This window comes from Haliotis rufescens, unplaced genomic scaffold, assembly GCF_023055435.1.
Source record: "Haliotis rufescens isolate VD_foot unplaced genomic scaffold, xgHalRufe1.0.p SCAF_14, whole genome shotgun sequence".
NCBI lineage: Eukaryota > Metazoa > Mollusca > Gastropoda > Lepetellida > Haliotidae > Haliotis > Haliotis rufescens.
The window spans coordinates 5,185,460-5,202,114 of NW_025963824.1; the positions used below are offsets into that span (position 1 = coordinate 5,185,460).

Sequence of the window (16,655 nt, forward strand, 5' to 3'; positions counted from 1 at the left end):
AACAACCGGAACGATGGCTGCTCGAACGATGTCTTCCGAAATAAAGGCGCCTACCGGAAATATGCCTGCCGGAACGATGCCTGCTGGTAAAACGCTGACAATAGGAAAAACAATCCGGTAACTAACCAACTGAAGCAGACTTATACTGAAGGTAAGTTAGTTTGATATAATACTAAAAAGTGTACATGGTGTGCTTAAATGTTGTGGTTACAACAGTTTAACATTCAGAACAAAGCATGCGCAGTAGTTTATTATGATTTTAGCACTGTATTTGCATTTTCATGTCATAAACTTTCGTTCAGTAGTGTATTTAATAATGGTGACTAATTTGCGAGCAGTAGTGTACAGTCATTTGGGAATCAGTTTTAGTACTGCACACTCAGGTATGATATTATTATCCCCCGCCACGAAGTGGAAGGGGGATATAGGAATGGGTGCCATCTGTCCGTCCTTCCGTCCGTCACATTTCGTTTCCGGAGCAGAGTGACAGAGCTCGCTGCCTGTCCGACATGTCCGAAGACGATATAGCCAAGGAACTTGACCAACAGTCCGTCACAGCTGTCAAACGATTCACTGTAAAGAGGGATGGTGTGGTCCAACTGACCAACACCTACCTCTTCACTTTCGCCCGAACTACTATCCCTGAATCTATCAAAGCTGGTTATTGTAACATCGGAGTGGAGGTGTATATCCCAAATCCACTCCGGTGCTACACCTGCCAAGCGTTTGGACATGGATCCAAGTCCTGCCATGCCTCCGCTGTTTGTTACCGATGCGGTGACAAACACGAGGCCACTGACTGCAGGAAGGATGTGAAGTGTGCAAACTGCGGTGGGAACCATATGGCTTCTGCAAAATCCTGTCCTGTGTGGAAACGCAAGTCCCAAATTATTAAAGTCAAGACAGAACAAAATGTCTCGTACCACGAAGCTAAGAAGAGGGTTGTGGGTCTTCCCTCAACCACTTCCACTCTCTCTTACTCTGCTGCTGTCTCCCGTCCTCCTGTCACTACTGCCTCTATCGACTGCCAGACTGATCTCACATGGGTCAAGTCTGTTCAGCCACTTCCGACTGCTTCACTCCATAAACCAGCTGTGACACCCTCGTCTGTGACTCCTCCCAAAAACAAAACTGTAAAAAATGTTGAGTCTCAGACTCCTAAACCAACACATGAACCCGAAACAGAACCAGAACCAGAAATTACCAAACTTACAAACAGGGAAAAGAAATTATTGAAAAAGAAGCAGCAAAAACAGCTGCAAACACCAAAGGCCACCTCTCCTTTAGAGGTCCCAGTACCAGTAGAGGTCCATAACTCCTTTGGTCCTCTGGACATGGAGGTAACTCCATCTCCACATGATACCGATAGGAGTACTACAAAGTCTTCCTCACGTTCGCGTGATATTTCTCCTGTGGAAGCCCCACCATGAATCCACAACACATTGTACAATGGAATTGCAGAGGTCTTAGGAAGAATTTTAATGAAATACAACTTTTGATCCAAGATTTTAAACCATCAGCTTTTTGTCTCTAAGAAACATATCTGAAACACACAGATTTATTTGATATCCGTCAGTACAGTTCTTACCACTCGTTTTCCCCTCCTGGTGATAAAGCTACAGGAGGTTCTTCTATCCTGGTGAAGCAGAGCATAATCCATAGCCCTGTTCCACTCAACACTACTCTTCAAGCTGTTGCTGTCCGTGTTACTTTGAACATAGTGTTTACACTGTGTTCACTGTATCTTCCACCTTCCTCAACTATCCGTCAATCAGATCTTCAGACTTTGTACGATCAGCTCCCGAAGCCCTGTATCATCATGGACGATTTAAACGGTCATAATCCCCTATGGGGGAGTACTGACATAAATAATAAGGGAAAAGTCCTTGAAGATTTTATCTCAAACAATGATTTATGTATCTTCAATGATGGTAATACCACATATCTTCATCCTGCCACTGGCACATACTCTGCCCTTGACCTTTCACTGACAGATTCAAACATTTTAAATGAATTCGAATGGTCGGTCCATGATGACCTTTGTGGAAGTGACCATTTTCCAACAATACTTACAACTATAAATCCGTCTGACGAACCACCTTCAACAAGGTGGAACTTTACAAGGGCCGATTGGTCTTTATTCCAAACACTATGTTCTGAAAAACTAAAACCCGAAAGTTTCAGGAATGTTCCTGATCCTATACAACTTTTTTCAGATATATTGAATGCTATTGGAGACGAAAGCATTCCTAAGTCCTCTGCAAACCCTCATATACGTAAACCATGGTTTGATAATAATTGTAAACAAGCTAGGAAAAATAGGAAGAAAGCTGAAAAATATTTTCGACGACATCCAACTGTCCACAATTTGAATAATGTTAAAATCACAGGCGCTAAAGCGAGACGTACCTTTAAACAGAATAAACGTGAATCCTGGAAGAACTATGTTTCAAAAATTAATTCCCGCACACCTATGTCCAAGGTGTGGAACATGGTTCAAAAGATTAAGGGCAAAGGATCTAAATCTGGAGTTCACCATCTTAAAGATGGTAATACCCTTTTAACTACTAAATCCGAAATTGCCAACAAACTTGGTGACACTTTGGCAAATCATTCCTCATCATCAAACTATAATCCTCAATTTCAGAGGTTTCAAAAACAGCAGGAAATGAAAAAAGTCAATTTTAACTCTGATAATGGTGAGGACTATAATGAAACATTTTCACTCCATGAATTATATACTGCCCTAGGGCAATCTCATGACACTGCAGCAGGAGCCGACAACATCCACTATCAGCTCCTGAAACACTTGCCCGATTCATGTTTGGAAACGTTACTTAGTATATTTGATGAAATATGGACAACCGGAAATTTCCCTTCTTCGTGGCACAATGCTATTATTCCAAAGCCAGGACGGGATCATACAGATCCATCCAACTACCGTCCAATATCATTAACTAGCTGTGTTTGTAAAACCATAGAGCGCATGGTCAACAATCGATTAGTCTGGTACCTGGAGACCAATAACCTCCTGAGTGACATCCAGTGTGGTTTCCGAAAAAACAGAAGTACCATTGACCATTTGGTGCGTTTAGAATCGTTTATAAAAAATTCCATTGTCAACAAACAACATACTGTATCAATCTTTTTCGATCTAGAGAAAGCATATGATACAACGTGGAAACATGGTATTTTAAAAGATTTGCATGAATTTGGATTGAGGGGCAGATTACCTCAGTTCATATCTCAATTTTTAAACAACAGACAATTTCAAGTACGAGTGGGCTCTACCCTGTCTGATCATTTTGATCAAGATCAGGGCGTCCCTCAAGGCAGCATACTATCAGTCACCCTTTTCAGCATCAAAATAAATAGTCTCACTAAAGTATTAAACAATAGCATTGATGGTTCACTTTTTGTGGACGATTTCAACATTTCTTGTCTTGGTAAGAATATGAATACAATAGAAAGACAGCTACAGCTCTGCCCATTTTTGAATTTTGTTAAGACAAACGAAAACGGCTTTAAATTTTCTAAATCCAAAACAAACTGTATTCACTTTTGTTGTAAATACAAACCTCACAAGGATCCAGATTTATTTTTAGATGGTACTCCTATCAAGGTAGTAGAGGAGGCCAAATTCCTGGGCCTCATATTTGACCGCCATCTCACATTCTTACCACACATTAAATATCTCAAGGCAACGTGCCTGAAGGCTCTCGACTTGTTGAAAGTCGTTTCAAATTCCGAGTGGGGAGGGGATCAGACCACCCTCCTTCACTTGTACAGATCATTAATACGCTCCAAACTGGACTATGGTTCCATTGTCTATGGTGGAGCCTGCAAAAGCAATTTAGAAAAATTGGACACTATACACCATCAAGGCCTAAGACTTTGTCTTGGAGCTTTTAGGACCTCTCCCGTGGACAGTTTGTATGTGGAGGCCGACGAACCTTCACTCGAACTGCGCCGCATTAAACTTTCACTGCAATATATCACTAAATTGCACTCAAATAAATCTAATCCAGCGTTCAATTGTGTTTTTCACCCTCAATATGAAAACCTGTTTCGAAATCTATCAAAATTGGTTCCACCACTTGGGATCAGAATTCAACCACACATCACTGCAGCTAAAATAGACTTAAATATTATATCACCCCATCGTCTTCTGTCTTCTCCTCCATGGCAGATGGTGAAGCCAGAAGTAGACCTCACTCTAACCAATCTAAAAAAGTCGGCTACCAATCCTTTGGTATATCAACAATCATATAACCAATTACGCACCGAATATAATTCTCACAGGTCCATTTTTACAGACGGGTCAAAGGATGGTGGCAAAGCTGCAAGTGGCACCGTCGTTGGATCCAGAACTGTCTCCTCAAGAATCCCAGATTTTAGTTCAATTTTTACTGCTGAGGCCAAAGCTATCCTAACAGCTTTGACCTATATTAAACAACAAAACCAATCTAAAAATTTCATCATCTTCTCTGATTCGTTTTCTTGCCTTCAGGCACTTAAAAGTGTCTCACCATATCACCCTATTATCCTTGACATTTTAGATCTCTATAATGATCTTTCCACTGGCCAATGTGACATCGTCTTTTGCTGGTTGCCAAGTCATGTAGGCATAACAGGTAACTCAAAAGCCGATGCTGCTGCTAAAGCAGCTCTTGACAAACCGTTATCTCCACTTCGTATCCCGTACAGTGATTTCAAACCTACCATCAAATCTTATACTCGGGATCTTATGCAAAAGAGGTGGGACACCCAAGTAGGAAGCAATAAACTCCACGAATTGAAACCAACAATCGTTCATACCTACTTGGGTTGTCAGTCAAGACATGACGAGGTCGTTTTACGACGGTGTCGTATTGGCCACAGTCGGTTTACACACGAATATCTGCTTAAGACAGATGAGGACGAACCTCCTAAGTGTATCCCTTGTGATGAAAGGTTCACCGTTAAGCATATATTGCTTGACTGTATGGACTTTGCAATCGCAAGGGATTCACATTATCAAAGTGTAAATCTAAAAGATCTCTTTTCCCGTATCAGCGGGCATCTCATCATAAATTACTTGAAAGAAATTGGTCTGTATAATAAATTTTAAATATGTATGTGAATAATTAAATGCTTGTTTTTAAATTTGGTGTGATGCTATTAGCAACTGACATTATTAAAGGCTCTGTCCAGGAGGTTAACGTAGCGTAAAAATATTGTCCCCCTGTGTGACACGTAATCCTATAGTAATTAATGTAACTATCATCAACCAGTGTTTTAAGCCAACTCATTGATGAGTATTTTTTAATATTGGCTAGTATTGTGCACAACCACCAGTGGCTAAAGTGATGACGTAAATCCTGCTAGGGTATCATGCAGGAAGCAGAAGTACTGTAAGTCCCCATGATCCCCAGCGAGGTGGCCTAGCTTTGGTTACTGGTGGCCTATAGCCTGTTTTTTAAACTGTATTAATGATATTGTAATGCTCATATGTTTCATCAATTGTTTATAAATATAGTATGCTCCAATATGTTTGATAAAGTGTTTTTAAATATGTCATTGCATAAATGACTTAATTGTATATATATTAGCTTGGTCTCGTCGCTATATGGCTGAGATAATGCCGATGCGACGTTAAATTTTAACTCACTCACTCACTCCGGAGCAGAACACAAAAACCGTGAGAGATATCTTAACCAGACTTGGCACAAAGATAGGTCTAGTGGTGAACTGGTGCCTTTTGATAGTTTGGGATTTTTGAAAACATTATTTTTTTAGTTTCCATGGCAACGATTTTCACTTAGACTGAAAATGGTAGTAACCCTCGTTTCCGGAGCAGATCTTGAGAACCGTACAATATTTCCTCACCAAACTTGGCACATAGATAGGTCTAGTGGTGAACTGGTGCCTTTTGATAGTTTGGGATTTTTGAAAACATTATTTTTTTAGTTTCCATGGCAACGACTTTCACTTAGACTGAAAATGGTAGTAATCCTCGTTTCCGGAGCAGATCTTGAGAACCGTACAATATTTCTTCACCAAACTTGGCACATAGATAGGTCTAGTGGTGAACTGGTGCCTTTTGCAATATTCCTTCACCAAACTTGGCACATAGATAGGTCTAGTGGTGAACTGGTGCCTTTTGATAGTTCGGGATTTTTGAAAACATTATTATTTTAGTTTCCATGGCAACGACTTTCACTTAGACTGAAAATGGTAGTAATCCTCGTTTCCGGAGCAGATCTTGAAAACCGTTCAATATTTCTTCACCAAACTTGGCACATAATAGGTCTGGTGGTGAACTGGTGCCTTTTGATAGTTCGGGATTTTTGAAAACATTATTTTTTTAGTTTCCATGGCAACGACTTTCACTTAGACTGAAAATGGTGGTAATCCTCGTTTCCGGAGCAGATCTTGAAAACCGTACAATATTTCTTCACCAAACTTGGCACATAGATAGGGTGGACTGGTGCCTTCTGATAGTGTGGGATTTTTGAAAACATTATTTTTCGAGTAACCATGGCAACGACTTTGACTTAGACTGAAAATAGTGGTAGTCCTCGATTCCGGAGCAGATCTTGAAAACCATGCCTTTTGATAGTTTGGGAGTTTTTATGAATGTTTCCTTAGCAAGAGCATAACTCATTTACATATTCTACAGAAACAACTACACAGGGTTGTCTGAGAACTGTTACCATAATAACCTAATTGAGATGTACACAACTTGACAAAGGGACTTTGACAAGGTATATGGTGAATTATTGTGAAAACACAATTTACAAGTGGCACCCGAACCAGCCTATTTCATCACAGTGCTGTCTGAGAACTGTTACCATAATAACCTAATTGAGATGTATACCACTTCACAAAGGGACTTTGACAAGGTATATAATGAATTATTGTGAAAACACAATTTACAAGTGGCACCCGAACCAGCCTACTTCATCACAGTGCATGGTAGTAACATGAACAGTGGCACCCGAACCAGCCTACTTCCTCGCAGTGGGTGCCGGTAACATGAACAGGGGCACCCGAAGCAGCCTACTTCCTCGCAGTGGGTGCCGGTAACATGAACAGCAAGAAAAACATGGTGATTATATTTATTGTTGTATGGTGTGGCCTTTTCCTAGCCTGTGGTTCCTGTAGACTGTTACACACAATCCATTACTGCACTTATTCCTGTCAAAAAGCTTAATTCACCTTTGTAGTCTATCTTTTAATGACAAACCTAGCATGAACAATATACTTCCTAATTATCCCTAATATGCTTCATACACATTTGAATACATATTTTGGTTAATCACCTGAACCCGTATCTTCCTTTTTATGGCTAAAAGGCTGCATATGATTAACTCTGCATGTTTCTTCCTTTTTATGTGTACTATTTTTCACAACTGAGTACACAAGAGTTGCTGACATTAGTAGCGGTGTCATACTTCTCCAATGCATTAGCATATCATGAATATATTTCATGTACAAGTATATATTCACAAAATAAATGTATATGTTCTGAAGTGTTTTTGCATCTGTAAAGATAAATGGGGAATGCAGTTTTTATTTGAGAGCTACATGGCTTATGTTGTAAACGTGATACACCTACATGTGTGCTTGGAGTATTATGACATCCATATCTCAAGAATGCCTTTCCAAACTATTGATAATATTTTCTACCATTTTCAGTTGTCATTTGTGGATCCCTATACCACAAAAATGAATCCTTCTGTTACTTACCTTTTTCTGGTTGAGGAAGTCATGGATGATATGTCATTGATAATTGTAATTGTTTTTCAGTATATTTTCTGCATGTTCATGTGACGCAGGCATTGGATTATTCAGCTTAAAATTAGCTGTCCTATAAAGGAAATGATTACGTTACCGGTTTACTATTAATATTAATGATTCATCTTTGTTGTAGAATCTTCCTGTAATCCAATACAAAGGGATATGAATATTAGCTGTGTAATATTTCACCTTCATTTATTTTCACTTTCCAATAAAGGACATGATTACGTTCCAGGTTTACTATTAATGATTCATTTTGTTGTAGAATCTTCCTGTAATCCAATACAGTGAATATGAATACACCAACAAAGCGCCCCTCACAAGGAACCAACCTCTCTCCTCTGGGCACACCATCAAAACTTACCAGATACCAATCTGCCCAGATTCTCCCCAACATTAAATCGTTAGTATCTGGCACTTTGGAAGAGGTGGACATTACTTTGTCTGCAGCTCAGTTCAAGCTATCACAGAACAATATGAGTGATGCTCAACAACACCTTGGAAGATGTTATTCTCATGTTTCAAAGGCTAGGAAGCAGTTCGCTTCTGAAATGCAGTCTGCTGAGGACAAAATATCCAACTTACAACATCGAGTTGATATCCTCACACAGAGGATCACTGGTTTGGAGAGAAACCAGAATTTTCTGAGGAAGAAACTGGCAGAAAAGACAACTCTTGATACACCATTCTCCATTGCTGATGATGGGGATGACATGGCTCTGCTGTCGATGGATGAGGGAACCCCTGCTCCTGAGACCCCTAAGAAGGAAGAAACTAAGACTGCATCTGCAGCATCCACTGCATGCAGCAGAAAAACAGCTGAATCTCCTTCCTCTCTTGCTGAATCTCCTTCCTCTCTTGCTGAATCTCCTTCCTCTCTTGCTGAATAGAAGCAGATAATGGCTTATCAACATTGACTTTTTGTCATTTTCATGTTGTCATCCATTATGGTAGAGTAGAAGCTGAAAACGACTGTTATCAACACTTGACATTTTGTCATTTTCATGTTGTCATCCATTATGGTAGAGTAGAAGCTGATGATGACTGTTGACTACCCTGAACACTTATCATTGCTTTTAAGTTGCCTTTCAAAAGGATCAGTAGGACTTTGTTATTTTATACAATTTGACTTTTGTGTGTTTAGAATTATAAATCATTTGCAATGTGTTTAAACGATTGAGGATAGACACACCAGTTCTCTATCACCATAATCCATTGCAATAATTATTATTTTCTATTTAGGCCAGACCAAACTAGTTCCTTGTCTTACGACACCCACCCGTCCTAGTTTTGAAAACCCAAGTTCATAATTTTTTAGGTTTTTTTTAATTGATGTGACTGTAATTACACTATTGCAAAATTTGAATCACTGCTCGTGAACACTAGACCAAATTTGTCTTTCTTTTTCTCCTCCTTCATCTAGACATTTCCCAAAACATTGTCACTAACACAAGTAATTGATTTGATCTGGCCTTACCTTCATATGCAGATATTCATTGCTGATGTTCAACACATTATGTAATGATGGTGGTGAGAATTATTTCATAGTGGCATGGTACATGTAGATCTATGTAACACTGATCGTGGATGATGATTCAAAATGCATGCGCAAAAAAAATAAACTTATTAGTGTAAATGAGTACAGTGTATTTCACGACTGGATGTTATACATGTAGATTCTACATATGGAAACAAACTGTTGTTATATTCTAGTTTCTCGGAAGAAACATGATCCGATTGCCGACAGTGCATAACAAAGCTGAACAAGCCTTGTAACCAAATGTGTGACAAAGGCTGTGATTGTTTAATATCTGATGACATGTCAAAGTTATGAAAACCCTGGACACTGCCGGCTCTCTGTATGCACCTCATGTACATTATGTGTACAACTAAACAGTTATGGTAATTTATTAAAATCCAACAAGCACAAATGTAGATTTGAGTGGATGGGAGATATATTTTATTCTATAATCAGTAATAATTATGTACAAGGAAACATGTTGTGAAATAGTTGAAAGTGGCACTTACAACCATGCAACTGGTATGTGTACATGCACTAATGAACACGTTATTTTTTACTATTTAAATGTTTTTACTGTCCTGTTCCATTGTTTTCAGTTGTGAGGAACATTGTACAGAATATATATAGAAGGTGGAGGACGAACAGTAACAACAATTTCATACATGAGTGGGATAACATGAGTAACAGAAGGATAATACTGTAACAACATGATGGATAGAAAACACATTGGTGGACACTGTAACAACATGAGGGACAGAGAACACATAGGTGGAAGCCAATGGCTTACATGTAACCTATCCTGTTTAATTGGCTTCATTCGCTCGTCACTCCGAAGACCCGGGTTCGAATCCCCACATGGGTACAATGTGTGAAACCCATTTCTGGTGTCCCCCGCCGTGATATTGCTGGAATATTGCTAAAAGCGGCGTAAAACCATACTCACTCACTCTTTAATTGGCTTCATGTCCCATTGGCTTCCACCTATGTGTTCTCTGTCCATAATGTTGTTACAGTATTATCCTTCTGTTGTCATTACTTACTCATGTTATCCCACTCATGTATGCAATTGTAACTGTTAATCCTCCAGCACTATATATATTCTGTACAATGTTCCTCATTATGTCTTGCTTGACAACGGTATAAGGATCTGAACTGAAACATCGCCTTTACAGTTTTAAAGAAGTTGTTGTCCATAAATTGTGTCTACTTTGTCATCCGCCACTGGAAACTGTGTATTAAAATGACTATACTGTCTTATGTATCACCATAACGATCGAGCTGTTAGTAATAAACACTGAATCGATAGAATGGAAGTCTCGTGTTGTTTGTGTGAATGTTATGCGGTATATAGAATCGCAGTACGCAGTCAAACACGGTCTTTGGGGTGTGGTGGAAACCACCCGAGAACCGCAAAGTCGTTTGACCCATGCAACGACGTTGGTGTACGTTGCAGTTGTTTTGGCGCCGGAAGAGACGTTCGCACGTGGGACACTGGTAGCGTTTACAATAGATGTTCATATTGGAAATGTTTTACCTGAACAGTCAGTTTTTTACCTCTGAATGTGATATATGACTGAGATTTTAGTGATTTTCGACATCACTTTTATTCTATTGGTTGATATCTGATTATGAAAAAGACATTTCTCGCCGCGAATAGCTGCAAAATTCCTGATGGGGCGTTAAGCAATATTCACTCACTCACTCATATTGGTAATGAGGGATAGGTGATTTTCGAATTGATTTAAGTACATGTGTTCCTGATACAACCCTCTAGATTTATACACGGGTTGAGCTATCCCCGTCACGTCTAGAGTGAACACGCTCACATTCACACGGAAACAGGCTTCAAAGTGACACAGGAGAGAAGGGGGGAGACCCACGTACTCTTCGGGACGAACTTGATACAAAGACTGGAGATGATGGTCCCGAGAGTATGCGACCCACTGATAGTAAAGAGCTTTGGTAGGTTTTTCTAGTGATCGTCGAGCGGATGGATCTCCATACAGAGCCAGACACCGGAAAGAGCAAAGGTGATCATCATAAAGTTTCTTAGTTATTCTGTTATAATCTAATGCTATAATAGCTTTGTGGTGTTTCAGATAATCGGGGAGAGCAACAGGGGGATGGCCTAAAGAAAAATTCATTCTGTACGCATAAAACTGTACATTCGTGATTAAAACGGGTTCCCATTTGGCTTTGGGGCGTTGTTTCAATAGATAAGACATCACATCTAAACTTTCCAGTCTCTGACGCAACCGTTCGAGATCCCTCAGCTCGGTGATATAGAGAGGAGTAGTAAAGAGCGGATCGACAGCGTAAGGGTGGAAATAGCGATAGCGTCCCGTCTCCACGTGACGCAGGATGACACCGAACGCTAGATTGAACCTAAAACTATAACTTAACGATTGATAGATTTCCCTAGCGCATTCCATCAACGCACCTATCGAAAAGTTGTTGCTGACGGGGAGGTTGTAGGTAGAAAACACCTCCCCTGGTTGGTCCCGTGCGAGGATGTAGGGAGCGTCCGAGTGATAGGCTTCCTGGAGTCCGGGCTCCGTCACCTCGCCAGTGCTCTCCTCTACCCACGGGGCGGGACCTTCTCCCCATGGGCGTGGTTGGAGCTCACTACCAACAGCATCGGTATCCATACTCCCGCCGGTTGCGATGGTAGGACACGGTGTCCCTCTATCATCTGATGACGGTAGAGAGACAACCGATCCTCGAAACGCCTATGACACGTCCGGCAGGTAGTACAACCATCCGATGCTGCGATGCGGGACGATGAGGGAGCTGGTGATAGAATAAAATTTAATGTATGAATACTGGGCTCGCCTATAACAGCATCGTTCACTCACTCACTACGAGCTCTTATGCTTCAAATAAATATCATGACTAACATATTGTACAATACTTCCAAAGCAAATACATATGAACACCATGACGGATTGAATTAATACATATAATTCAGGGCTAGCTAAAACCCATAGCTTATAAAATACTATTCAATATCTACCTCCACTAGCACGAGAGTTTCCCGCCCTTGCAACCTGCCCCGAGGAGGTGGACGGTGTAGGCTGGTTTGTTGAGGTTGTCCCTGAAATACAAAACAGTTTACTGAAAACATCCCAGTCAATGCTATCTACAAACACACGACACACATATAGTGAAACCCTATGCGGTATGAACCTCCTTAATACTAACACTCGTACATGGATGAATGAAGTGATAGATAGATACAAAATAGAACTCACCTCCACTAACCGGTACTGCTCTAGAGGTAGACGGCCGTGCGTCATGACGCGACGTCTGTGTTGCGCCTGTGGAGAAAAAAGATATGTTCAATCTATAGCATCTGAGCATATTTTATTCGAGTGAAATGATAAGCTCGAAGTCACGAATGTGATGTTTTCAATACAATAACCCATGTCTTTCACACTTTTACTTCAGATGGCATTATGAACATTCAACTTACCGCTAGAATGACACCGTCGAAAATGCACGGCCAAGTCACGGGGAGAGGGGAGCACCTCGCGGCATTTCTGTATGTAGAAATAAAGCAGTGTTCTTAAAGGGACTGTACGAGTTTAGTAATACTCGTACTAACATAACACGATGTCCTTGTTTTCAACATAGAATGAACCACATGTGTTTAAATGAAATTACCTTTTAAAAGCATAGGAAGATAAATAAAAGTCCCACACATATTCGCTTAAATCTAATGAAATAACCCTTACATTCACGAAAATAAACTTACGCTACAACGGTATTCCGAAAGCCGGTGTTGCGAGCAGGCAGCGCACTTGTGCTTGTTAAGTCTTTGATTTGATGCAAAACTTCTGGAGCATTTCTCGCAAGCAAAGCGCTGCCCTTCGTGAACAGACCTCCTGTGGCGGTTCACATTCCTTTGAGAGGAATATAAGTTTCCGCACACAGGACAGGTGAATGGTCTGAAAGACAAAACATTCCTTTCAATTCTCGCTAGAGATACAACATTGTTTTCTTCATAAAGTTGGTAATGAGAGTTACTCATAATCACTTTTACTAACACATACCTTTTCACCTAGCCTGAAACATGTGTAAGCTGTATAGTATTCTCATTTAATATAAACGAAATAAGTCATTAAGAAATACACTTACCCGTTTGATGAATCCATGTTTCCTTGCTGACTGTTCAAACTGAAATGACGCTCTGATATTCGGGGTGGTGTTTATATAGGCTGCCTTCAGGGTTATAGTCAATGCAGGGTGACGTGACTACCTCGTTGTTGCGCGCTAAACGTAATTAAACGACACCGCTAGCTTGCTGATTGCGTAGTCTTATCTATTTTGTCTATATTTCTTTTCTATAGGGGTTGTCTAACGTTCGTGATGTACGTGGTCACGTGAGTTGTCAAGCGCGCTCAATTCAAACTGGGCTGCTTGTCTATTCAGGGCAGCATGCCAAACGCATAGCTCTATTGAATACCCTTTACTTTTGTTTACTTACGAATTCTTTTCTGTCTTATAAACACACACCTTTCATTCCCCGCCCGCGCTGTTGATGCATGAGTCATCCTATCCGATCACGTGACTTGGATCAGCCAATCACCTTCGCATCCGCCTGGATCAACCGGATCAACCAAAATGGCCTTCTGCGGACTTAGACTATACTACTGTCATTATTAGACAATTTTTAAAACGGAAAGACAGTGGAATGACCACTCCCGCATTCATCAATGTACACAACGCACATTTGGATCGCGAATCTGTACAGTGATTCAGTCTTTCAGTTGCATACCAGTTTCTCCAATGTTATGCTCACCACATCCCGCACATGTTAAAAAAACATGAATAACATCTTAACTGCGACATTTCATGCTGGTTTTTTTACAGTAAATAGTTTATCTTGGCAAAATTGAAATTTGCAGTCTTCAATTATTATTGAGCAAGTTCGACATCGAGGTGTGTTACACTTTGTTACACTGACGGTCTTTGTATATATACATATATCACGCGAGTGTGTTTTGGGATGGTAAATATCCTGCATTGGGAATAAACAGTGTATTTAGCGAGCTCTGATATGTGTGTGAATAAGTATATACTAATCTAGACGGGCAGTTTTTAATGAGCTCGGCTAAGATTTGCTGAAATAATGAGCAGTCTCCAAGCAGTGCCTTTAAGACAGATGTAGCTAGACTTGCCTAAAATAATAGATTGTGTACAAGGCCTAATACATATATGACAGATTTACATAAATTTTGTTTGTTTGTCTGTTGTTTAACGCTGCACTCAGCAATATTCCAGCAAAATGACGGCGGTCTGTAAATAATCAAGTCTGGACCAGACAATCCGGTGATTGACATCATGAACATCGATCCACGCAAATGGGACACGATGACACGGACAACAAGCTGAGTTTCACGACATGCATGGGTTGCTGAAGACCTGTTCTCACCTGATCTTAACGGGTCGTTAACTTAAATAAAAGTTTCAACCAATCTATTAAACTATGCAGATACAACTTTTGTCTTTTTGAATAGTTTTTCTGAGAGATGGTTCATGTTACCTTAGGCTAGTATTTATCTTAAGCTTTAACGGAAACTAATATTTTGTATCTGCACTTTCCCTGGATCCTAATAAACTTTAAATCTTCAAATTAACGCGAGCGTTAATTAAATGCGAAAAATGCGAGTGGTCTTGGCTCGCATTATTAAACATTGCATGTTTATCAACTATAAGACATTTTGGACAGCAGAAATACCAACTAAGACATACGCTGAAAACAAACAACTATGTTTTCCACATCACTGTAAACAATGTCATTCAAACACTAATTACATCCTGTGAATTGTCACTCCTGGGGTCATGAAAAGAGTTCTACTCACTTATGTCATCACTGTTCACACCTGCAAGTCCAGACAGACGCCACCCACGCAACACGGTGACTTTCAAAGACCGACAGCAAAAGTACTGTAAGTCCCCATGGTCCCCAGCGCGGTGATCAACCTTCAGTTGGTGGCGATCTATAGCCCGTTTTTATAATGTGTTGTCAAATGATTCTGTTAGTTACCTCTTTTAACATATTCAAACTAGTTTTACGACAATCTGTGCTATGCTAGTTTTTATACTGCCCTTCGTCGGCAGAATTTTGTACTACTTACTATATATTGTTAATGTCAATTTTGTTTCGTCACGATATGGCTGAAATATTGCCGATGTGACGTTAAGCTTTAACTCACTCACTCACTCACTCACTCAAAGACCGACACGAGCCAGCGCGCATGCATTGTTGTAGCGGAAGTACAGTACTCAGCGCTAATAAGCAGTTCTATTTGGTGTGTGATTGGATTAATGTAACATTGGATTAAGATGAGGATTCTCCTGTAGACCTGACAGGGTGAGTGAGTGAGTGAGTTAAGTTTTAAGTCACATGGGCAATATTTCAGCCATAACGTGACTAAATCAAGTTATATATTAATACATAGTGACAATAAAATCTGTCGACAAAGGACAGTAAAAACACTAGACTATCACAGATGTAGATTGTAAAACTAGCATATCAGAATAAAATTCATAACAATTCAAAACAGTACACAATAAAAATGGGCTTTAGATCACCAATAGCCAAAGGTAGGTCACCATACTAGGTACCATGGGGACTTACGATACTTCTGCTACCTACATGGTAACCCAGCAGGATTTACACCATCCCTCCGGCTACTGGTGATTGTCGGCAAGTTTAAGCCAAAACATTTAAAAACAACAAGAATTCTACGATTAAAAACATGGAAAATGAAAAATACTTTGAATGAAATGGGACTTACATACCTTCTCAGGGGGACAATTATTTTACGTTACTTCAACCCCCTTTGAAGGTACAGCCACTAACAAACTCAGTTATTACGTCATTCTACCAAATTAAAATCACATACTTTTTACAATACATGTACATATCAAAATTTATCAAGCAATTCTATTTCTTTTAAAAAACCAAGAATTAAATGAGAATTAATATGATTAAAAAGATCCTTTAACGATGAAACTTTGAAATACTTATCCCTTGTGATGGAAAAATCAAGACAGTCAAGCAGGACATGCTTGACCGTGATTCTCTCATCACAAGGGATACAGAACGGAGGATCTTCACCTTTTAACAAATATTCATGTGTGTATCGCGAGTGGCCAATACGACATCGTCGTACAATGACCTCTTCAAATCTGGACTGACAACCCAAGTAGGTGTAACCGATGGTTGGTTTTATAGCATGTAATTTATTAATACCTACTTGGGTGTCCCACTTCTGCTGCATTATATCTCTGATGTAGTTTCTTATTACAGGTTTATAATCGCTGTATGGAAGCAGAAGTGGTG

At 39.9% G+C, this 16,655-nt stretch overlaps 2 protein-coding genes across 2 annotated transcripts; one reads left to right on the top strand and one right to left on the bottom strand.

Moving 5' to 3' along the window:
- Positions 1-509: 509 nt before the first annotated feature.
- On the top strand, positions 510-2,804 carry LOC125379299. Its single transcript, XM_048395574.1, has 3 exons — positions 510-831; positions 1,093-1,340; positions 2,751-2,804. The coding sequence occupies exons 1-3, from the start codon at positions 510-512 to the stop codon at positions 2,802-2,804; spliced, it is 624 nt and encodes a 207-aa protein (XP_048251531.1).
- An 8,482-nt stretch (positions 2,805-11,286) lies between these two features.
- On the bottom strand, positions 11,287-16,593 carry LOC125379300. The gene is made up of 6 exons (XM_048395575.1): positions 16,570-16,593; positions 13,186-13,251; positions 12,777-12,843; positions 12,556-12,621; positions 12,318-12,398; positions 11,287-12,094 (listed from the first exon to the last, which is right to left on the bottom strand). Exons 1-6 carry the CDS (start codon positions 16,591-16,593, stop codon positions 11,883-11,885), a joined length of 516 nt encoding a protein of 171 aa, XP_048251532.1. The 3' UTR covers positions 11,287-11,882.
- Positions 16,594-16,655: the final 62 nt, after the last annotated feature.